The sequence below is a fragment of the Garra rufa genome, chromosome 14, assembly GCF_049309525.1.
Source record: "Garra rufa chromosome 14, GarRuf1.0, whole genome shotgun sequence".
Lineage (NCBI taxonomy): Eukaryota > Metazoa > Chordata > Actinopteri > Cypriniformes > Cyprinidae > Garra > Garra rufa.
The window spans coordinates 12,067,284-12,092,175 of NC_133374.1; the positions used below are offsets into that span (position 1 = coordinate 12,067,284).

The 24,892-nt window shown below is 36.2% G+C and overlaps 2 protein-coding genes across 2 annotated transcripts in view; both read left to right on the top strand.

The window, feature by feature from the left end:
* Positions 1–210: 210 nt before the first annotated feature.
* sostdc1a (sclerostin domain containing 1a) lies at positions 211–3,332 on the top strand. The gene is made up of 2 exons (XM_073818391.1): positions 211–561; positions 2,310–3,332. The coding sequence occupies exons 1-2, from the start codon at positions 366–368 to the stop codon at positions 2,702–2,704; spliced, it is 591 nt and encodes a 196-aa protein (XP_073674492.1). The 5' UTR covers positions 211–365; the 3' UTR covers positions 2,705–3,332.
* A 1,307-nt stretch (positions 3,333–4,639) lies between these two features.
* Positions 4,640–24,892, top strand: part of crppa (CDP-L-ribitol pyrophosphorylase A) — a 51,446-nt gene continuing 31,193 nt past the window's right edge. The window contains exons 1-7 of the mRNA XM_073818222.1: positions 4,640–5,145; positions 8,560–8,833; positions 12,165–12,314; positions 15,501–15,605; positions 21,112–21,157; positions 22,892–22,980; positions 24,781–24,861. Coding sequence (XP_073674323.1) covers positions 4,913–5,145; positions 8,560–8,833; positions 12,165–12,314; positions 15,501–15,605; positions 21,112–21,157; positions 22,892–22,980; positions 24,781–24,861 — 978 coding nt within the window. The 5' untranslated portion in view covers positions 4,640–4,912. The remainder of the gene's footprint in view (positions 5,146–8,559; positions 8,834–12,164; positions 12,315–15,500; positions 15,606–21,111; positions 21,158–22,891; positions 22,981–24,780; positions 24,862–24,892) is intronic.

Sequence of the window (24,892 nt, forward strand, 5' to 3'; positions counted from 1 at the left end):
TAGGCATTATGCTCGCAACACCCTTTTAAAAAATCACAGACAAAGTTTGCTTACATAAAGTGCTGAGTGTTTAACAGCACAAAAACATCTCTAAGTGAATTATAGTGGCTCACAGGGAGTCCAGTAAGCATTAATTTGACTCCAGATGTTGGAGCACCTCACAGGGTCGAGTGTTTCTCTGGGTGTGGTTTAGTGGGGAGAGACTGACTGTGCTTGTTTTATCATTCCGCTCACCTGAGCCCTTGCCAAAACTGGAGGCGGGAGCGTATATATACTGTATATATAACCCAAGACATGATAGTGAGTGAGAATCATTCAGACTCGAGGAGCATCTCTCCACAGCCTGTGGGTTACTTCACATCACCATGTATATAAACGCACCCGAATCGTGCAATTTCATGTTTTTATTTTGCTTTTTAATAAGGAGTGGTCTGACTTTGAAGAACGATGCTACGGAGATTTTCTACTCTCATGTGGTCACTCCAGTTCAGGATGCTCAGAGCAACGCGTCCCTGAATCGTGCGCGCTCCGGTGGAAGAGGCTTCACCGCCCACGAGAGAGGTGAGTTCACGCGCCCATAGTTCACGACACTTTGATCTGTGGTTATTAACGTATGTTTAAAGTGATGTTTCATTTACAATTAACATTTAAAATAAGATTTAGTAACATTTTTTTCTATGGAAAGTGATAATTTTGATTGGTTGACTAGAAGAACGCTGTTTGAATATCTTCACACGTCTTTATTTGATAGCTGCAATATCAGTTACGCTGATGAATGGTAACATATATTTTTTTAAATTTAAAATTATTTTTAAATTGTTTAACCTCACTGAATCAACCAAGATAGGCTACATTTGGATTTAAAACGGGTTAAATTTAGCCTTTAAAGGTAAAAATGACCACTGTATTTTCCCAGACAGCAACACTTTAAATGAACATAATTTTAAATAAATGCTTAAAAATATGACCAAATCTAATGTTTTGCACATGGAGTGCTCTTTTTTCTGTCATTCCATAAATGTCTCAGTTGTTTGTCTTTGATCAGGTGAACTAAATGTTTTCATATTTATGTGCTTATTAATAAATAAAACAGAACAGGTGATTTTACCTATGTAGTGATTATGGTAGATGAGACTGGGGCTAGTTGTCACACTTTGAATATTTCTTGCAGAAGTTTATCTCTCAAAAAGTCCATTTCTGTGTAGTCTAGGCCGTCTTACATCGTTATTGCCCAGGAAAAAGATACAGGGTCAATTTTTTGAAATTGAGATTTATACATCACCTGAAAGCTGAAAAAGTTTGTTGTGAAGAAAATCTAGGATCTGAGGGTGCAAAAAAAATCTAAATATTAAGAAAATCGCCTTTAAAGTTGTCTAAATGAAGTTCTAAGCAATGCATATTACTAATCAAAAACTAAGTTTTGATATATTTACGGCAGGATATTTACAAAATATCTTAATAGAACATGATCTTTACTTAATATCCTAATGATTTTTGCCATAAAATAAAAATGTATCATTTTGAACCATACAATATATTGTTGGCTATTGTTATGACTGGTTTTGTGGACCAGGGTCACATATGTTGATGCAGAGTGGGGCATGTTGTCACAGTAAAACCCACCATTAAATAGCCTATAGCAGCAAATTAACATTGATATGTATTAATGATATGCAATTAATTGTATACTCAAGTCCTAGGGTAAAAGTAAGCTATGCATGATAGGATTAATCATATGGCAAATGTAGGAAATGATAAAGATTACACAGTCTCTTGGCTCACGACCACATCGAGCAGCATAAAAAAAAGAGTGTCAAACACAATGTCCACTGAGTGAATCTGGGAAAGTGGCGGTGCAGCTCAGCTTTTCAGGAAGTCTCCAGGGGAACCCTGTTTGTTTTGAACAGCCGTAACTTGAAGTGCGGAGAAAGAAAGTGTCCCTCCGATCCCCATTCATCAAGTCCTGTCATGGAGAGGGGGGCACATTGTAACTGAGGTGTGTTGCTGCTGTGTGAATAGATTTTGGCTCGAGTTACGCTGACAGGAGGCTCTTCTCTGAGGCAGAACAATGCTGACAGTATAGCCAGCAGCACCGGCGAAATCCGACAATAAGAGGCTCAGAGTCGTCATTCATCTGTACGCTAAAGCATTTCCGTTCAGTTCAGATAAGGGCTTAAGGAAAGCAAACCAAGCATGCCTTCCATACCACTGTTGTTTATGTCTGTTCACAAACCGTGACAGGGAAGTCTTTCTTCATAGGTCTTGATATGCAAATCTGGCTAAACTATATTTATCACTTTGTGTTACAGAGCGAATCCCAGTTGGCTGCAGAGAGCTGCGATCCACAAAGTACATCTCAGACGGCCAGTGCACCAGCATCAACCCTGTTAAGGAACTGGTGTGCACCGGACAGTGTCTTCCAGCTCAGATGCTGCCCAACTGGATCGGCGGATATGGTAGGAAGTTTTGGAACCGCCGAAACACTCAAGACTGGCGCTGTGTGAACGACAAGACCCGGACCCAACGGATTCAACTCCAGTGCCAGGATGGCAGCACCCGGACCTACAAGATCACAGTGGTGACTTCCTGCAAATGCAAAAGATACACACGGCAGCACAACGAATCAGGAGTCAAGTCTGAGGGATACGCTCATACCCAGATAAAAAAGCAGAAGAACAAAGGAGGCACTGCGACGGAAAGCTAAATAAGTCTCTGCTCAGACTGAGCTAGACTTTTCCTTTTTTTAAAAACTCAGTATGAACACGAGAGCTTGTGGCGTCAGCTCACAGAAGCACTGAACTTTCTTTGTGCTGCCTTTGAGAGCAAGTGCATGGCTCTGAGCTCACTGTGAAACCAGATGTCCATTGTCTTGGGAAAGTAGAGACTGAAAGACTATAAATCTCATCACCAATATAGTCTCAATCAACTTGCAGCCAGTAGTGAAGACCTGTTCATAATAACGTCGAAGAGACTGACAATAACTGCATATTTCATTACAAAAATGATTAGGAACAGGCCTGTGATTCTGTTTTTGTCATAACTTGTAGTATATACTGTAAGCATTTGTGTTCAGCGACAATAACAGTTCTCAAATCTGAGAAATGCATAGCTACATGTAAATTAAATGCTTGTACATATACATATGCATTTTTTATATAATTAATTGTTTTGCAGGACCTTTATGTGTAATATTGTGACGTATAAGCTGATGTAATATATTTTGCCTTGACTGCTCTGACTTTGAAAGGTTTTTAGTGTGCAAGCATTATTCAGACAAGATATTGCACTATAGTGACAATGTTCATATTTGCTATTATGGTGTAAAAGCATTAAAATGAAAACATCTGAAAATGTCTCAGTATAATCATTTTCATCTGGATAAAGTGACACATTATGAACTTGATGCTTATTAACTGAACTCCAGTCAAACCAGAATTTATTCAGACATGTTCAACATTTCTCACATTATGACAGTTTATTCGCTATAGTTTAGCAAATTTGTTTAGTCACAATCAGAACAAATTCTATCTTGATAATGCCAGATAACTTTGATAGAAAGGTATGTAGTAGATTACTATCAACCAAATATTCAGACAATAGTTAGTATGACAATTTTTACACAAATATCAATACTTTGTTGACCAATTACCAAGCAATGCTTCATTTTGTTAAGTCTGTGGTGTAAAAAAGTCGTATTAGCAATGAAAAAAAACACTTAAGCAAAACAAGGTCAGTGTCTGAATATTTTTTAGTCTAAAATGCTTATCAATTTTACTGGTAGTCCAATGTTGTATGAAGAATTTTACGGTATATATGTCACAGTTAACTTTATTTTACAATCTTCACTTATACATTAATTATTGTGTCCTGCAACCGCTAGGTAAAAAAAAAATAAAAAAAAAAAAAATATATATATATATATATATCTGGGGTCTGAATAATGGTCCATTAATTCAATACATCAGAATGCTTAATTTTTGTCATGTATGACATAGTTTATATAAAATAATAAACTATAGAAACTATAACATATAGTAAAAATTAATTTCGAACCAAGTTCATAAATAATAATGAACATTTTATGCCATTTTCATGTGCAGCAGGCTTTTAAAGACCAAGTGGGGTTAACAGACAATATTTACTTATATTTAATAAAAACTATAATATTTAAAACTAGTTCATAACTGTTTTGTATTAGTAACCACATGCGAGTAAATTAGTAACTAATTTTAGTATTTGTTTTTTACTATTGCTGTTTCTTTTTCAATATAATGGCAAGTATAACTAATAATTATGTACTATTTATGCTTTAGTTTACTTTAACAATCCAAACAGTCTGTTTTTCCGGTATTAACTGAATAAACACTAGTATAATTGTTAGTAGTAACATTTTTAAAGCATTTTAAAGTTAATTATAAGGTAATTCTGACTGATAACATCAAAACAAAAAGTGACAAAATGCTACCAGTAACTCATTTTAATACTAGTATAAAAATGATAGTAACTACTAATGTTAAATTAGATGCCAGTTAAAAGAAGTAAGAGACATGCTTGTTAAAACGGCTTGCCATAATTTGGTAAACGTTAGAAATCATAAACATATATTTAAATGTCATTGTCCAGGAAAAAGATACTGGTTATTTAACACATTCTGATCTGCTGTGCATGTATTTTTGATTTGGAATATCATTAATTATGCTATACAATGAGATGAAATCCCAGCTGCTGTTATATCTTGATGAGTGGACCGGACAACAGGCTCACTCTGATGTGGAGTAACAGCGGGAAAGCTGCAACCCTGTCGCCGCGAAACACTGCTCAAATTACCCGCCGAATGGCAACGGAATGGCGGTTAACTAGTTCTTACTGTGAACACGTTTGCCGCAATTGAGCTTATTAGAACGGTGGAGAAATGCAGCAAGAGCGCTGCTCTTCCTCCAACAGGCCTCTGGATCCCGGGTGTCTGCTGGAATGCGACGCCGAGCGAAGCGCGGACCGGCTCGGTTGCGCTGCGGTGGATTTCCCGGTAGCTGTAGTTCTTCCCGCCGGTGGCTCCGGGGAAAGAATGGGACTGCCCACACCGAAACAGTTCTGCACCATTCTCAACAGACCATTGATAAGCTTCACGATTCAAGCGTTTGAGAGGTGAGACTGGCCGTACCGTGTCCGCGAGCACATGAAACTGATTTTATTAGCTTACATATTTGACACCGAGTTTGTTATTAGCAGACTAAAACAGCACAACAATAAATCATTATGCCTGTCACAATTACGTCCGTTAGTTTGACAAGTGGATTTTTTTCCTCCCAAATAAACAGGCAGGAGTCCAAGGACACCTACTGCATGTAGATCTTGTCCAGAACAGCTTTTTCAGTCCTTATTAAGAACATCTGCAGATGCTGCAAGACTTGGGAAAGGCTAAAAGCACTTGACATTGACTTGGCATATTTAATAAATTGCACTGTGAAGTAAAAGGTTGCTGGGAGTTTCATATTCAGAAAGCTGTCACTTCAGTTTTCAGGGACAAAAGCACAAACTTAGAGCTGTTGTAATTCATTTTTTGGAGTATTACATTTCAATGTCCAGACTATATGACAGCTATATGACTAAATAAGCATACCTGAGATATTAAATTACACTTCTCTGTGTAATGTATGCACTTCCATACTCTAGTATGCAAAAAGAAAGTTCATTTTTCATTGTTGTAATATGTATTGTAATGCATTCATACTTAATTCTTTTAATGGTTGAGCACTTCATTGAATTACACAGGCTGCAATGAAAATCTATGGATACTATGAATTATGAATACTAGGAATTTAGAGATACTACTACTCTTGAAGGGTCGTTCCAAACCGAACTGATAGACACTTCGCTCCCATTATTCTTTGTGCAGGATTAATTTGTTGAATCTTAATTGGCTTGGCAAGGTGACGCAGAAGTGCATTTCAACACAGTTTTATGGTCCCCAACACCAGGGGAACCCCTGTCCTGCACACTTAACTCCTTTGAAGCTCTCACTCTAGAGAGAATAGGGCATATAGAAGTCTTCATCTACTAAATAGCAAGACAAGTATTCAAAATTTGTAATTACCAGTCAGAAAATATGTGATTTTTGAAAGCAGGTACTCACCTCTAGCCAACTGTTGCCTAACAATGTAAATATGTATAACAATGTGCTCAAACACTCAAAACATCTTAGAAACTGCTTAACAACACACTGACAACCAACAACAACATCCTAGCATTGTGGAGGGTTTACATCTAGGGCAATATGCAAATTTAGTTATTTTTGTAATTCCGTTTGGTGCCACAAGAGGCAATTACAACCAGCGTTATTATCTTTAGCTGAAACTCTTACAAACATTTTTGTTAATTACAGTAAAGCTGAAATAAAATATTTAAGGAAAAACTTTAAATGAAAATTAGAAATATTGTCTTAGCAACTAACTGACATTACTATCCAGAAATAAATAAAAACTTAAATTGAAATCAAATGAAATGAAACCTAAATATTAGTATTTGAAAAAAACAAAGCCCCCCAAAAATCTAAAAAATAATTGCTAAAAGTGCCACTTTTTGGGACAGTCACATTTTTCTCATAAGTAAATTCTGGTAAATACTTTCTTCTGGTAAATGTTTCTTTAAAAATGTTTTAATAATAATATTATTAGTAGTAATACTATCCAAAAATGAAAATTCTGTTGTGAATTACTCACTCTCATGTTGTTCCAAAACCATAAGACCTTTGCTCATCTGCAGAACACAAATGAAAATATTTTTGATAAAATCTGAGAGCTTTCTGACCCTGCATAGACAGCAATGCAACTGAAATCTTCCCAGACCCCCCAAAAAACACACGTAAGACCAGGTAAAATAGTCCATGTAGCATAATTGGTTCAACCGTGTTTGCTCTCATGTTATGAAGCTACAAGAATACCTTTTGTCTACAAAAATAACCACTTTATTTTTTAATAAAGTAATTATTTTGACATTTCTGGCTCTGGAAACATTTGATCTGTATTACTGTCTATTGAGTGTCAGAAAACTCTTGGATTTCAGCAAAAATATTTTAATTTGTTGAAACTTACAGGTTTGGAACAACATGAGGGTGAGTAATTAATGACAGAATTAAAATTTTTGGGTGAGCTATCTCTATAATTAATATTTCTGTCATTGTTTCCTGAAGTTAAACTGAACTTTTATTTTGACGGGTTGCTGTGAATACCTTTAGGTTTCTGTTCCTATATGATATGATGATTAGCCTGGCAAGCCAGACCCACATAAATGTAGGGTCTGGGCACTCTCCATAGACAGGGCTCAACCGGAGGGGTGGGATAAACGGTTGTCTTTCAAACTCCTCTCCACGTAATAGGATAGCGCTACAACCAATCAGAGACTTAGTCTGTCAGGTGACGTAGTCAGAGCGACGGAGATTTTTAACGAAAATCAGTGCACTGTGCAGTCTGTCAGCCAAATAATAGACATAGATGGGCACTAAACCTTTAAAAGTAAACAAAAACATGCACAGACAAATCCAAATTACACCCTGCTCTGATGTAGTATACGCAAACACCGGAAGGGGAAATCGGTGAAAAAGTCCAGGATGAGTTTGCGTAAGCAAACGTAATCTTTTAGCTTTAAATGGGTTTGAACAACCAGGATAAGCGCAAGTAATTACCATTTTGAATAGCCGCTATATCCACAATCTCTGTGCACTGTGTGAACAATGAGTGTCCTATACACGCCACAGATCGCTTCCGGTGTTTGCGTATTCTACACCACAGCGCGTTCATATGTAACGAGCTCCTGCTCAGGACAGATGGACGTGGCTGTGTATCCAAAGTAAAAAATTATATAAATACTGTTCAGTTTTCCACGCGTAATTCACAGAACCAGGAATTCATGTCTGAGGGAACTTATGGTCGCAGGTCAGGACTCAGGCGTCATCATGTTAAGCCCGCCCACCGACTCGTGATTGGCCCGGTACATCTTGGATTTTTCGGAATTTTAAGTGAATTGAGAGTAACTAGACTGACCTTAGAAGCAAATGTAATTTGCTGCCGCTAGGGGCGCGTCTAGATTCTAGGCTATATGATGATAGTTTTTCTCAAAAGAAATGGTAAAATGCTAATGAAGTGACTTTGAGAGCAGTTCTAGAGATTATGTTTTAGTGTTCATGTACTTATATATTCAGGCGTCAGATTCTGAAAACACAGCAAACGTCTTGCATGCTTCAGTATGTGTGTAGTAAACAAAACTGTAGCTTAATATTCACAGACACTAGTCCATATCTTGTTTTGATTTACGTTTACTGTTCTAATTTATTCATCCAAAATTTGGCAAATTCCTTGACATTCCGCGTTATACAGGAAATTCAATTTTTTATGACTGGTTTCCGATATTCCGGCCACATTTTCTGCATCACGAAAATCAAAGGACCCCTACATACTGTTTGTTCCCTCACTCCATTTTCACAATGATTATGTTGTTCTGTCTCGTTCGATAGTTTTTAAAACTTGACAAATGAAAGCTGTTCTGTCTGTATTTTCTCGACAGATTATCATGGATTGGAACTGTTGTGGTTGTGGTTGCCAAGGAGAATCATGACTTGATGCTGAATGTTGTCCAGAAATTTAATCACACAAAGGTAAAAGTAGTTCAGGGGGGAACCACCAGACACAGGTCAATCTTTAATGGACTTCAGGCCTTCAGCAACACTACAGACTCACCCACACCCAAACCAAAAGTGGTCATCATCCACGATGCCGTGCGGCCGTTCGTGGAAGAAGATCTTCTGCTTAAAATCACCTTAGCAGCTGAGGAACAAGGGGTTAGTTAGATTTTGTTTCAAAATGTGTTCACAACATCTAATGGCAGTTTAGAGAAAAGCAGAAAACCTATATGTTTATCTTTGCTCAAGACTGCTGATATACACTACCAGTCAAAAGTTTTTAGACCTTTTTATTACTGTTTTTTTAAAGAAGTCTCTTCTGCTCACCAAGCCTGCATTTATTTGATCCAAAATACAGCAAAAGCAGTAATATTGTGAAATATTTTTACTATTTATAATAACTGATTTCTATTTGAATATATTCTAAAATGTCATTTATATATGTGATCAAAGCTACATTTTCAGCATCATTACTCCAGTCTTCAGTGTCACATGATCCTTCAGAAATCATTCTTATATGCTGATTCGCTGTTCAAGAAACACTTTATTATTATTAGGATACATTTTTAAAACAGTTGAGTACATTGTTTCAGGATTCTTTATAAGGAATAGAAAGATCCAAAGATCAGCATTTATCTGAAATAAAAAGCTTTTGTAACATTATACTCTAAACCTTTTAAAAACTTGGAGTCTGTATATACAGTCAAGGCCGAAATTATTCATTCCCCTGGAAAATTCTGACTTAAAGTTACTTTTATTCAACCAGCAAGTTTTTTTTTTGACCGGAAATGACACAGGCTTCTCCCAAAAGATAATAAGATGATGTACAAGAGGCATCATTGTGGAAAATAATATTTCTCAGCTTTTATTTACATTTGAACAAAAAGTGGCATGTCCAAAATTATTTATACCCTTTGCTAACTGTCACAGTCTATGGGAAAAATCCAAAGTTCTATACCATTCCAAATAGTCCAAGCTGTTCTAAAGCATCCTAATTACCCTGATTCATTGGGAATAGCTGTTTTAATCAACTCAACAGGTGAAAAACAGAAGGTTTGTGGACAGTCATGGCTAAGACAAAGGAGCTCACTGAGGACCTGCGGCTGCGCATTGTGGCTGCTCACAAGTCAAGAAAGGGCTATAAGACCATATCTAAATATTTTGAAGTTCCAGTGGCTACAGTGCAAAGTATTATTACAAAGTATTATAATACAAGCCGTTCTGCACTGTGAAAAATCTCAGAGGAGGTGGTCGGAAGCCAAAGGTGACACCTGTGCTGGCCAGGAGGATAGTGAGAGAAGTAAAAAAGAATCCAAGGATCACCACCAAGGCCATCCTGATGAATCTGGGCTCTGCTGGTGGCAACATCTCAAGGCAGACACTCCAACGGACACTGCACACCACTGGGTTCCATGAACGCAGACCAAGGAGGACACCACTTCTCCAGATAAGGCACACAAAAGCCTGCTTGACCTTTGAAAATGCTTTGAAAATCTGGACAAAGAAGAAGACTTCTGGTCTTCTATTTTATGGTCAGATGAAACAAAAATTGAATTGTTTGGTCACAATGATGTAGCCTTCATTTGGTGGAAAAAAGGAGAAGCCTTCAACCCTAAGAACACCATTCCCACTGTCAAACATGGTGGTGGGAACCTAATCACTAATCAATGTTTTTTTAGCCGGTGGACCAGGGAACCTAATCACAGTAAACGGCACCATGAAAAGGAGCAATACATTAAAATTCTCAACAACAACATCAGGCAGTCTGCAGAGAAACTTGGCCTTGGGCACCAGTGGACATTTCAGCACAACAATGACCCAAAACACACAGCAAAAGTGGTGAAGAAATGGTTGGCAGACAAAAACATTAACGTTTTGCAGTGGCCCAGCCAGAGTCCTGACTTAAATCCAATTGAGAATCTGTGGAGGGAGGTAAAGATCAGGGTGATGGCAAGGAGACCCTCCAACCTGAAAGAGTTGGAGCTCATGGCTAAAGATGAATGGGCAAAAATACCAGTAGAGACATCCAAAAAGCTGGTCAGCAATTATAGGAAGCGTTTGATTGCTGTAATAGCCAATAAAGGCGTTTCTATTAATTATTGAGTAGGGTATAAGTAATTTTGGACATGACACTTTTTGTTCAAATGTAAATAAAAGCTGAGAAATATACTCTTGTATATAGTCTTATCTTTTGGGAGAAGCCTGTGTCATTTCTGGTCAAAAACAAAACAAAACTTGCTGGTTGAATAAAAGTTACTAAAGTCAGAATTTGCCAGGGGTATGAATAATTTTGGGCTTGACTGAATATATTTATATTTTATATATATATTTTATATGCTTATTTATTTTTTAGAAAAGAAATAGTCAGATAATCAGATAAATGCTGTTCTTCTGAACTTTTTATTCATCAAAGAAACTTGAAAAAATTCCACTCAGCTGTTTTCAACAAAATAATAATAATACATGTTTTTTGAGCAGCAAATCAAAATTTTACAATGAGTTCTGAAGAATAAATTATTTTCTAAAATATATTCAGATAGAAAACTTATTTTAAATCATAAAAATATTTCAAAATTGTACTGTTTTTGCTGTACTTTGGATCAAATAAATGCAGGCTTCAAAAAACATTCAAAATGTTACTGTTCGAAAACTTTTGTCTGGTAGTGTAGACTATTATCATACATGCTTTAATATAAAAGACAGAAAATTGATGTAAATTACACAGATTTACAAAACAAACTTTTTTCTGTCTGTCATTTGGAATAATTCATTTTAAAACACTCCCTGAAATGTTTGTGGTGATAAATGTCCACACTATCTGAACACTCCCTCCCCTAATGTGCTGTACTGCGGTCTACATATCTGTCAAATTTATGAGGTGAGTGAAAATCAGACCACATTAAGCTGTCGAAGGAGAATTCCTGATGCAGGCTTCAGAGATATGTGTGAAGCTGTTATATAATAAATATAAAAAACCTCCAATCAGAGAAACTCTTTTTAATAACCATAAGCTATACAGAACAAGAATCCGCTACATATAACCCAACCTTCCAAGGCAAACGTCATGAAATCTGCATCAGGAGCAGAACAACTCGGCAGAAAACGAGAAATCCAGCTTCGTTTGTGGTTTGACTGCATTGCGGACTGTTCCAATGTCCATAAATCATTAAGATAAACATATTGTTGACACCTCTCAGCACTACTCTGTACAGCGTGAAACCGGATAAGATGTTTTAGCAATGTTTTTGCTGGCTTTGATACGTGAGGCTCAAGATTTCTGTGATTTTCTTCTAAATCTCCTCTCCAAGGCTGTGACAAGGGCTGGAAAGCAAAAGCCATATGTTTATGAAACACTCCAAAGAATATGAGAAGGATAGTGATTCATTGCCTGACCCTAATGCACTATTGTTTAGTAACCATGAGTAAACAGATTTGTACAGGGCATGTTTTTGATTGTCTTGTTGCGTACCTTTCTTGTTTTGTTTTGCAGGCCTCTGGAGCGATACGTCCTCTGGTGTCCACAGTCATTGCAACCACGTCAGAGGGCTACCTGGACCACTCGCTGGAGAGAGCGAAGTACCGAGCCAGTGAAATGCCTCAAGGATTTCTTTATGACATTATTTTCCAGGCCTACCAGCGGGTATGAGCAACCCAGACACATTTATTGGATGGAATAAACTTTAGATGCAATGTGCAAAATACATTAAGGTTGACTGTCACCTTGACATTCCCACAGTGAATTTAATGGTCATTTTAAGCATCTCAATATGTATGTTTTTATATAAATAAATAAAAAAAATTATATAGAGAAGTATTTATAAAATATTTGTTATTATTATTACTGTTCAGCACATTACTTTGCCTTTTTAACCCAATTTTCAAATTTACATATTTATGTACATTTTTGTAAAATAAATATTTTACTATATATATATTTATATACATTTTTAATGTTTATTTTTACTATTATTTATAATAGATTTATATATGTTTGGTTTTTTAAATAAAAATATTTATTTTTAAAAGTATTTATAATATTTTATTATAATATATTATTATATATTTTATATTTGACTATATATATTTATGTAATCTAAAAATATATATTAGTGCTATAATTTATATTACATTTATAAACATTTGCTTTTTTAAAATAAAATATTTTTAAGAATACAAATATTTATATAGAGAAGTATTTATATAATATTTGTTTATTATTATTATTATTATTATTATCGGCATTGCAATTTTAACCTAATTTCTTGAGATATTCCATCTAAATATTTGATTTTATATACATTTTTGTGAAATACATATTTTACAATATATATTTATATACATTTTTGTTATATTTATTTTTGCTATTATTTATATTAGATGCTTTTTGAAAATAAAAATATTTTTTAAAATATTATTTTTTTAAAATAGAGAAGTATTTCTATATTTATGTTGTTATTATTATTATTATTATTATTATTATTTATATTAATTTATTATTCCATCTAAATATTTTTTTTTATATACATTTTTGCTTAATAAATATTTTACAATATATATTTATATACTTTATTAATATATTTATTATTACTATTATTTATTTTGGATTTATGTACATTTGCTTTTTTTAAATAAAAAAAACTATTTAAAATATATTTATAAAGAAGTCTTTATGTAATATTTATGTTATTGTTATTTATATTAGATTTATGCACAGTTGATGTCTTTTTCACTCATTCACTCTTTCTAATATTCCATTTAAATGTTTTTATATATATATATATATTTTTTTTTTTATATTTATTATTACTATTATACTACTTTATTATACTATTTATATATACTTTACTTTATTATACTATATTAGATTTATGTACATATGCTTTTTTTAAATAAAAAATATTTAAATAAAGAAAAATTTATATAATATTTATGTTGTTATTATTATTTATATTAGATTTATGCACAGATAATTTAATCCAATTTTTTCTGATTATTCCATCTAAAAATCTGTTTTTTTTTATACATTTTATAGTATATCTTTATATACATTTTTAAATGTGTAAATATTATTACTATTGTTTTTATTAGATTTATATGCATTTTCTCACTTTAATTTTAATTCTCTCTTCCATTTTTTTTTTCTTCGAGACTAGTTTTAAAAAATATATTTCTCTATAAATATACATTTATCTACATTTGTCTACTAATTATTAATTATTTTATCATTATAATTTTCACAATAATTAGGTTTTTATATACATTTTTATGTACTCATGACTCTTCCATCACTTCACATAAGGTAGTCCATACTAATTTTCTGTAGTATCCAATGCATTTGGCGCTTCCCACTTATTACAAATATTACCTCATTGTGACAAAAAAATGCTCAGTGTTTCAAATCTTGGACCGACTTACCTCTTTTGTTCATTGTCCTTGAGATTTACATAAACCCACAAGTTCTTTTGCTCAAAGGCACTGTGACTTTTATTATTAATCCCACGGTAGTTAGTTGAGTGTCAAAATAATAAATCATAATTGTTTAGTCTGGCTTAAGTTACATAGCTGACTGCAAAATCTGAGTTTTATAGCAGTATTTCTTCTCAAGATTAACTCAAACAATGCTTTCACAGAAATGCTGCTTTCTCATCCAGACTAGCAAAGTTTCTCATAGAGGTTAAGTGCAGTGTATTTTCATCATTTATTGCTGTAGGACTGTGATCTTTGGATCTGATTAAGCCTTTAGTCAAACTTTCGATAACAGTAACAGATAGAGGTGTTAAAAAGACGCATTGAGATTTATAGGCCTGCTGAGAGGGCCGTTTTTTGGGTGCCGAATTTTTTGCTTCTGGAAAGCTTTGATTTCACAGACTTGTTGCTTTTGGCTGCGATATCGAACATTAGCGTGAGTTTTCTGTGTCAAGTCACAGCTGTCCGTCCTCAATTAATTCTAAATAAAGATAAAACCATGACATGAAGAAATCCAGAGGATGAGGCAATCTGAAGAATGGGTAATATCAAGCCCGCTCGGGTGTTACCTGACACTCGGGCTCTTCTGGGGCTTTTCTTCTCCAACCCCAACAGTGAAGGGTCTGCGAAGATTTATATGCTTCTCCTTGCTTTTTGAACCCAATTTTCTATGAGACCCTCCCGTCACGTGACACAGTCCATACTTCTTTTTTTATGTAGCATTCAGCGCGTTTGACGCTTTTTACAAAGGGGGTTAGTTCAGGTGGGTGTTTTGAGTGAGGGTTTTTGGATGTAGCCGACGGCCATGTGTCAAAACCCTCTCTGTGGTAGCCTCCAAATGACTGATGCCATTTCAGCATGCCATCCCATTGAGTCTCAGAGAGCTTGAGCTTCACAAAAGAAGAGATATCCAACCCCGTGAGGGTCTGGCTGTGCGTTGATGAAAAGAGGGGAGAAATGCCAAAGGTTAAATGATTGCAGGACTTTCTCCTTTAATTTGCCTTGAAATCACAGCGCCATGTAAGCGAAGCTCTCCTCTCCACTCGGGATGAAATATTGCTGTAGATATTGCCCTCGTAACGTCTCGGGTGGCATGATTTAGGTTGTGTAATCCAACCGCTGTCTTAGAGCGATTCGCTTCAAGAACTCTATTCAATGTGTTACCAGAATCGGAGACATTTTTTACAAAAATCCCATGCTCGTTTCTATAAGAAACAGCCTTTCATGACCTCAAGTTAGTTTCTACACAGGTGTTTGACTGGAGGTTTGTGTGGTTCTGATTTGCGTCATCAGCATTTATCAAACTTGAGCTTCTTGTTTCATTTTGTTCTGGTTTTTGTCCTGGTTTCTTTTTTTGCAGTGCAGTGAGTTTGACTTTGAGTTTGGCACTGAGTGCCTACACTTGGCCCTGCAGTACTGTGGCACCAATGCAAAGCTCATAGAGGGACCACCGACTCTGTGGAAAGTAAGGAACGAAAGGTTTGAATTTTTTTCATCGTCGTACATATAGAATTCATGCCATAGATAGTGTGAGACCATATACAGTCTGAGACCACATTGAAAACTTTTTTTTAGCCATTTAAACCTGGAAAAACATTTGAGATTTGGAAAAAAAAAAACTATGTGTGCGACCACATTCATTTCTCTACATTTTAAAGGGATAGTTCACCCAAAAATGAACATTACCCTATGATTTACTCACCCTACACTTTAAAAAATGCTGAGTTGGGTTGTTTTGATCCAGCTGGTTGGGTTAAATGTTTTTACCCAACTTTTAGTCAACTATTGTTTAAAAATGATTATATTGCTGGCTCAAAATAAAATCACTCACAGAACTATAGAGGCAACAGCAGTAATCAAAACATTTATTATTAAGCAGGAACACCCATGGACAAAAATATAAGACAAATGTAATTTATTAGGGTGAAGACAGCATAGTTTACAATATTACATACACTTGTTTAACATGCATTTTGTCATTTTAAAATTTAAAAGTAGCATTTTAATTGAAGTGTATTCAACCGTTCTCTGTAATCATTTTTCACAGAAATTTTAGTGCCGGTGTGTCGTTGAAATCTGAGCCGGTGATGGGCTGCTGTGCACCGGGGGAACTACGAACCTCAGACTCTGACATGCGTTCCGGGGGGGCTTGTGTGATTATCGGAGGGGCTAACGAGGGTGAGGGGGGATGTATTCTTTATGAATAAAATACATGGTCAGATTTTAATTAAAAGGAGTATTGCCGCTTTCTTTACACACCAGTGCATTTAACAAACTCACATCAGTGTGTGTTTGACAAATGTCTTTTTTGTTAGTAATTCATTTTAAAGACTAAAACATTATTTTTGTTCGGTTGAATATAGGCTAAAAGCATTGAGTTTGCTAACTGGCTCAGCGCCAGACAAGGCGCTAAAGCATGTTTGAATTTAGGAGTGAAAGTTTGAATACACCGGTGATCGTCCACATCAAATGGTTAAAATTGACGAACTTTGGGGGGTTGGAGTGGGTGAAATTGAATCTGAGGTGACAAATATGAGTTGAAATCGCATTTGGTTTAGTTTTTTGCGTTTAAAATCTGTTCCGGGCCTGCACAGACTTTCGCCTCATGTTTCACTTGTAGCTGAAAGATGCCACGACTGACTCCATAACCTGCCCATAAACAAACAGTACTGAGATTAGAGTAGAGAGAATCAGTTTATGTTATGCAAGGCAAAAGGTGTTTCCATCATGCGAAACGAATGACAACTGCTGACGCAGCTAACTGACATCTTGTCCTTGTATGTTGCGCTCTGTAAAATAATATAATTTACAGCACAGTAAAGACTTTATAAATGAAATAAAATGTATACAAATCTTTATTTCACTGAAAAAGTGCACCAAATCAGTGGCACTGAAAACTGCTCTCTCCTGTAGAGGATGTAAAAAGCCTATGCTCTGATTGCAACTCAGCAGCTCACAGGCTTAACCAGCCTATAAGTTAGGTAGAAAAAATTGACAGCATTAAAAATGACCGAGCAGCTTAGTTACAAAATCTACCCAGCACCTGGGTAAAAAAAATATTTGAAAAAAATCCAATAAAAATACCTAACAAGCTGAATCCAGCATTTGGGTTAAAAAATAACCCAGCATTTTTTTTTAGAATGTAGGTGTATATGACTTTATTCTTTCAGATGAATGCAATCGGAGTTATATTAAAAAATGTCCTGGCTCTTCCAAGCTTTCTAATGGCAGTGAATCTAATAAAGTGCATCCATCCATCATAAAAAGTACTGACACAGCTTCAGGGGGTTAATAAAGGCATTCTGAAGTGAAGCAATGCATTTGTCTAATGGTGCGTTCACAGCGCACACTTTGTCTGCGTCAGGCAACGCACCTAACGCATCTAGTTTGACGCATGTACGTTGAAGCTGGCAACGCTTGCTTTTTGGTGCGTTCACACCGCACACGTCAGGCAACGCTCCCAACGCATCTAGTTTTCTGCACACTTCCCCTGAATAAACCATGGCAAACTATTGGGACTGGACATTTTGGAATCCTCTCATGAACATGTTTCGCTAGCTAACGAAATGGGAAATAATTACGTTGAGAAAAGATTTGACAACCCGATCTCTTCAGCGATCTTCATCCAAGCAAGTTCCTTTACATTCCTGTCTTTATACAACAACGAGAACGGATCATACAATTATCTGCGATTGCAGACGGCTAGAATAAGTTTGTAGCCGTCTTCAATCGCAGAGAATTGTATGTTGTTGTCTTTTCTGCTCCCGCTTCATTCAAAATACGTGTGGTGACGTCGCTACAGTGAGACGCTCTGATTGGTTGACGCACTGCGTCAAGTGCGTTAAGTCCGTCAAAAGTTCAACTAGCTGAACTTCTGCGTTGCTTGCGTTGGCTGCGTTGACGCTTGAAACGCAGGTAACGCTTGAAAAGTTGACGGATCCAACGGACACAACGCAACGCAGAGCCTCTGACGGACCTCTGACGGACTCAACCATTGACTTTACATGTAATCTTGCCGCAACTGACGCATGACGGTTTGGGCGGTGTGAACGCAGCATAAGAAAAATATCAACATGTACAGTGAGGGAAAAAAATAATTTGATCCCCTGCTGATTTTGTACATTTGCCCACTGAAAAAAAGAAATGATCAGTCTATAATTTTAACTAAAAAATCCAGAAAAACGCATTTCAAAGTTATAAATTGATTTGCATTTTAATGAGTGAAATAAGTATTTGATCCCCAATCAGTCAGCAAGATTTCTGGCTCCCAGGTGTCTTTTATACAGGTAACAACCTGAGATTAGGAGCACTCTCTTAAAGGGAGTGCTCCTAATCTCAGTTTGTTACCTGTATAAAAGACACCTGTCCACAGAAGCAGTCATTCAATCAGATTCCAAACTCTCCACCATGGCCAAGACCAAAGAGCTGTCCAAGGATGTCAGAGAGGAGATTGTAGACCTACACAAGGCTGGAATGGGCTATCGCCAAGCAGGTCGTTGAGAAGATGACAACAGTTGGTGCGATTGTTCGCAAATGGAAAAAACACAAAATAACTGTCAATCTACTGGGTCTGGGGCTCCATGCAAGATCTCACCTCGTGGAGTTTCAATGATCATGAGAACGGTGAGGAATCAGCCCAGAATTACAAGGGAGGATCTTGTCAGTGATCTCAAGGTAGCTGGGACCATAGTCACCAAAAAAACAATTGGTAACACACTACGCTGAGAAGGACTGAAATGCTGCAGCACCCACAAGGTCCCCTTGCTCAAGACAAACCCGTCTGAAGTTTGTCAGTGAAAATCTGAATGATTCAGAGGAAAACTGGGTGAAAGTGTTTTAGTCAGATGAGACCAAAATCGAGCTCTTTGGCATCAACTTAGCTCGCCGTGTTTGGAGGAGGAGGAATGCTGCCTATGACCCTAAGAACACCATCCCCACTGTCACACATAGAGGCGGAAACATTATGCTTTGGGGGTGTTTTTCTGCTAAGGGGACAGGACAACTGCCCCGCATCAAAGGGACGATGGACGGGGCGAAAACCTTGAGTGAGAACCTCCTAGAAAATGGGTCGTGGATGGGTATTCCAGCATGACAATGAGCCAAAACACACAGCCAAGGCAACCAAGGAATGGCTCAAGAAGAAACACATTAAGGTCCTGGAGTGGCCTAGCCAGTCTCCACGCCCTAATCCCATAGAACAGGGGTCCCCAAACTTTTTTCTGAGCGGGCCACATAATTTTCTTTTCTTTAATGGGAGGCCGGGTCGGTTTATAAAAGAAAATTCCATGGGCTGGACTGACTACTATTATTATTATTATTATTTTATTATGATTTTACCTGTATTTATTATACCTTTTAATGCTAGAATAGTTTATTATTTTTTTATGCACCAGACAGACAAATGATCATTTCTTTTCAAAAGATATACAGGTGCTTCTCAGTAAATTAGAATGTCATGGAAAAGTTCATTTATTTCAGTAATTCAACTCAAATTGTAAAACTTGTCTATTAAATACATTTAATGCCCACAGAGTGAAGTAGTTTAAGTCTTTGGTTCTTTTAATTGTGATGATTTGGCTCACATTTAACAAAACCCCACCAATTCGCTATCTCAATAAATTAGAATATGGTGAATATGCCAATCAACTCAAAACAACTGCAAAGGTTTCCTGAGCCGTCAAAATGGTCTCTCAGTCTGGTTCTCTATGCTACACAATCATGGGGAAGACTGCTGATCTGACAGTTGTCCAGATGACAATCATTGACACCCTTCACAAGGAGGGTAAGCCACAAACATTGATTGCCAAAGAAGCTGCTGTTCACAGAGTGCTGTATCCAAGCATGTTAACAGAAAGTTGAGTTGAAGAAAAAAGTGTGGAAGAAAAAGATGCACAACCAACTGAGAGAACCACAGCCTTGAGAGGCTTGTCAAGCAAAATCGATTCAAGAATTTGTGAACTTCATAAGCAATGGACTGAGGCTGGGGTCAAGGCATCAAGAGCCACCACACACAGACGTGTCAAGGAACGATCGCGATGACACATTATGGCAATGTACCATTCTGTTGGTGAATTTAACAAATAATTAGGCTATGTTAATAACTAAGGGAAATTTTAGATTGAAAGCCAACCTTTATTATCAAATACCGACATGATATAAGTAAAACATATTTAAAATTACATTTTCAAAATATATCTCTGGCATTGTTCAGAGGGCCGGTCCAAATGTGGGGGCGGGCCGCATTCGGCCCCCGGGCCTTAGTTTGGGGATCCCTGCCATAGAAAATCTGTGTAGTGAGCTGAAAGTTCAAGTTGCCAAATGTCAGCCTCGAAACCTTAATGACTTGGAGAGGATGTGCAAAGGAGCCGTGTGGAGTACTTTTTATGATGGATTAATGCACTTTATTTCACTTCAAAATCTCAACACCCATTCACTGCCATTATAAAGCTTGGAAGAGCCAGGACATTTTTTAATATAACTCTTTAATAAGAAGAAAGTCATATACAACTAGAATGGCTTGAGAGTGAGTAAATCATGGGGTAATTTTCATTTTCAAGCGTAACGAAACTGCGTCAACAGCGTTACATGGATCAATTATCATTTTGTCTTAAATGGCAGCGCAGCAAGAAGAGGTGTGTTTATTCGCTGATCACGTGGCCAGTGAACACAAATGTCTCTGATTTAGTTTAAAGCCAGACGAAACAGTCCTGACGCTCTCCCTGTGCCACGAGCCATCACGTTAGAAGGCTTTTTCACAGATTTACCATGGATTTACTGTAGTAACGCTAACTGAACCGCATTATTGTGGCAGAAATATGGGATATATAAAAATGTAAAATTATAGTGCCTAAATTTTACTAAGCAGTAATGAAAAGGTTTGTACTGCATCAGCGAAACATACAACAGAAGTATTTTTCCTAGTGGTCTCAGACTTTTGGACCACTGTATGATTATGTGCTTTGCTTTTTTAGGTAACATACAAGCGAGATCTAGCAGCTGCGGAGGCTATTATTAAAGGTATTGTATTTAAGTTGTGCAGTAGAGAAATAAATATTTTGCTGCCCACTGATTTGAGTCATTGCTGGGAATACAGTATTGCCATTCACTGTTGTTATTGCAGACTCGATGTTGTTTGATTATACTTTTTAACTGGGCAAGTCAAAATAGACAGTTTTCCACAGTCAGGATCATTGGGCAAAAACAAACTGTTAGTAACTTGTATGTAAATATACAAAGAGAGATTGTGAACCACAAAGGCTAACCGCCATTTCAAGACGTCTACATGTTGTCTATTTATACAAACAGTCTTTTTAAGAGAAATTATAAAAACAACATATTATGACCTGTTAGGTATGAGTTGACCCAGCAAAGGGCCAGTTCTGTGGTTTGGAGAGCAATCGAAGAATTGGATAAAACTTTGTATTTTGCCATAAATATGTGGTGGTTCAGTTGTATGTGTGCGTGATTTTAGTAAAGTTTCCGTGCACTAAGATTATGACCCTGTCTGTTCAGCCAGTGCACTAAGCTGCTGTTGGCTTGCAACCCAGTTCTAAAATGCCAACCTACGTGGAATAAAACAACAGATCGCCTTAAAATGTTTTAAACTTGGCTGAGTATTGGGTCTCCTACCTCGTTGTGAGTTCTGTCCTTGCAATAAAGCATCCTACTGGCTGTACTTTCCCCTGGCTGTAAGTTTCCTTTGCCTAGTCCACAATACCCCTGCTTTTACCTTTGATGAAGCCACTTATTCATGAATTTAAATGCAACGATTGTTACTAAGACACTTTGATAACGTTCAATATGATAGAAGCTTATGAACTTCCTGGCTGAAGTGAAAATAGTATTTTTTTGTCTTTATTACATAAACATATTTTGTTTTATTTAATTACATTTTTATTTTGATCATATTTCTTTTATTTTATTAAATGTTTTACTTTTTTTATTTTATTTCTTTTTATTTTGTTATTTTATTTAATTTCTTATTTAATTTATTTAATTTTATTCATTAATTTTTATTTTATTTTATCATATTTATTTAATTTGTTTATATTGAATTTTTTTCATTTTATTTTTACTTCTTTTTAATGTATTATTTCATTTCATTATTTTATTGTATTTATTTCATTTTTTGTTTCATTTTTTTTTTAATTTAATAATTTCATTTCTTTTTATTTTGTTATTTTTTCATTTCTTCATTTTTTCATCATATTTCCTTAAATTTTTCTTACTATTTCATTTTGTTTTCATTTCCTTTTTATTCTATTTTATTTTATTGTATTTATTTCATTTTTTCATTTGATTTGATTTGATTTTTTTTATTTTTTTGTAAATTTTTTAATTGTATTATTTTTTATTTTATTTCCTTTTTATTTTCTCATATCTATTTCATTTTATTTTTCTTACTATTTCATTTTGTTTTAATTTTTTATTTTATTTAATTTCTTTTTATTTCACTTTTTCTTGTTATTTCATTATTTTATTGTATTTTATTTAATTCAATTTATTTTATGATTGTATTATATTTTAATGAATTTTATTTCATTATATTTATGTAATTTATTTTTATTTGTCTTTATTGTATATCTTTTATTTAATTATTTTTTTTATTTTATTTCGTTTATTTCATGTCTTTTCTTTTCTTTAATTTAATTTTATTATTGTATATCTTTTTAATTTTTTTATTTTATTTTATACACTCTTGCACTTTATTATCCGTTTAGTCTTCAAACAATATTTTCATTCTCTCTTCAGAGACTCTTTCGACGTCAGCATGTATCATCGCAGGAGCTGAAGCAGAAGCTGTCGAGCTGGCCAAAACGCTTCAGAAAAACCTGAACATGGTATGTTAAAGATGACATCCTTCGTCTTACGGTTTACTTAAAATAGTCATTGCTTAGAAATGCGTTGCATATTTAAATGTTTAAAGCTGTCAGTCTGCATCTCAACTCCCTTTACCTCAATTTCCTACTCACCCACTCCAACACCCAAGCTTTCACCTGTCCTGAAACTCAATGAGATCTAACAGATGGTGAGAACGATAACCTAGCCGTACCAATGTATGTACATGCTGAAATGGATAAGGTGTCTTAGACAAGTGTGACCACCTTTCCCATTTATTCCGCACTGATTTTTGGAGCCAGTCCAACACAAGACATGGTTTCACATTGTAGGAGATCTATCTTCCAATGCACTGACAAAAAGGAAATACTACATCTTTTATTCAGACTCCAGAAGCCCATCCTCCTTTGTAGCCGTTCCAAGTTCTTCATCAAGCACATGTCCTCCTCTTGATAATGTTGCAAACTTGAGAGCACCCAGCGTCCCGTACGGCTGATTGGTTCCAGACGTTGCCGCTCCCCCAGGTCCCGGCCGGGGTCAGTTCTCCCGAGCTGTTCCTGCGACTCGAGGGAGATGAAAGAGAAGCAGGAGATTACAGATGAGGAATCAAATTTGTCCCAGTGCCATTTGTAAATCTAATCCCCATTACAGCGAAGTGAAACTCCAAGTTGGGACCGCTCCAGACGTGCAGGTGGTACGATTGGCTCTAGATGCGCGTTTTGCTTATAAAGGACAACAGAGAGCGATAAGATGCTCCTTTTAGCGAGATGTAATAATTACATCCATGTATGCCACTGATAAGAACTGGAACGGGTGTCCGTCTACTTTCATCAAAGGCTCAGGTTCACTAGGGGCGAATGACTTTTGCTTGGAAACAGAGGATTAGAGGCCAAATCCGTACGCCATAAGGTGCGGATCTCGAACGTGGCATGACTGAGAGCGATATTCGCATTCCTCAGCTGTGGGATTTTGAGATAATTTAGTAGTGAGAGCGTGTAGGTAGTGTATATATCATTTTAAGCTACATAAGTAAATCTCACACGAAAGAAAATCCACTTGGAGACTCTAAAATTCCATTGACTGCATGTAATCCTGGCATTTCAGTGATACTGCGTAACTCTTGACTGTAATGTATTCCTACTTCAACCTCGGATTAAGCCACAACATGAGCCGACACGATTCCCAACACGTAACTGCGGTTAAAATCGAACTTCTTGCCTGGTAAAAAGACATTTTTGTTTTCGAAGAGTTTGTTTGTTTGTGCAAATGAAAGCATTACCGATTTTTTTTTGTTTGTGTGATCTGACTAATATCTAATGAGGACCAAGTGTGTTTGTTTTTTGGTTTTGGTCAGTTATTCTTGCTTCGCCACCATTCAAGTAACCTGCGAACAGCATCTCGTGTGGGCTCAACAGCCCATCCTGGTTCAGATGTCGAAACGATCTCGTAAATCCACAGTTCGGAGCGAGCTGGTTTTCGCCTAAAGCCGCGGTTGGTTATCTTTCAAGAGCGAATAAGTCCTTGCATGTGTTTCCAATAACAATTTCATATTTCCAGTTTTCTCGTCAAGGTCGGGACCGTGCCAAACACTTCTGTTTGTTTCTGTTTATTTCATCTCTGTACAAGATATTTGACAAGGCCAGGGACGGGATATGATTTAATATGTGGACTTTAATATGATTTCATATGCAGAGCATCTGTGGTTGTGTTGCTTTTAATGAAAAGGGATGAATCATTAGATTTAATAAATACATTTTTGTGTCTTGTTTTATTGAGTTTGGGCTCTTTTCGTCTTTTCTCAGACGGAGACAGACGTCATTCCATGTGGAAAGGAGAGTAATGCGGAGTACCTGTCCAAAACCCGAAACTTCATTCACATATCTGTACGTCAACTATACACACATACGCACCTTG

Bases quoted from the DNA above. Each gene is read 5' to 3' on its own strand.
- sostdc1a (XM_073818391.1), top strand. From the start codon at position 366: ATGTATATAAACGCACCCGAATCGTGCAATTTCATGTTTTTATTTTGC. The intron at 562-2,309 runs GTGAGTTCACGC...TTTGTGTTACAG, and splicing joins CTTCACCGCCCACGAGAGAG to AGCGAATCCCAGTTGGCTGC.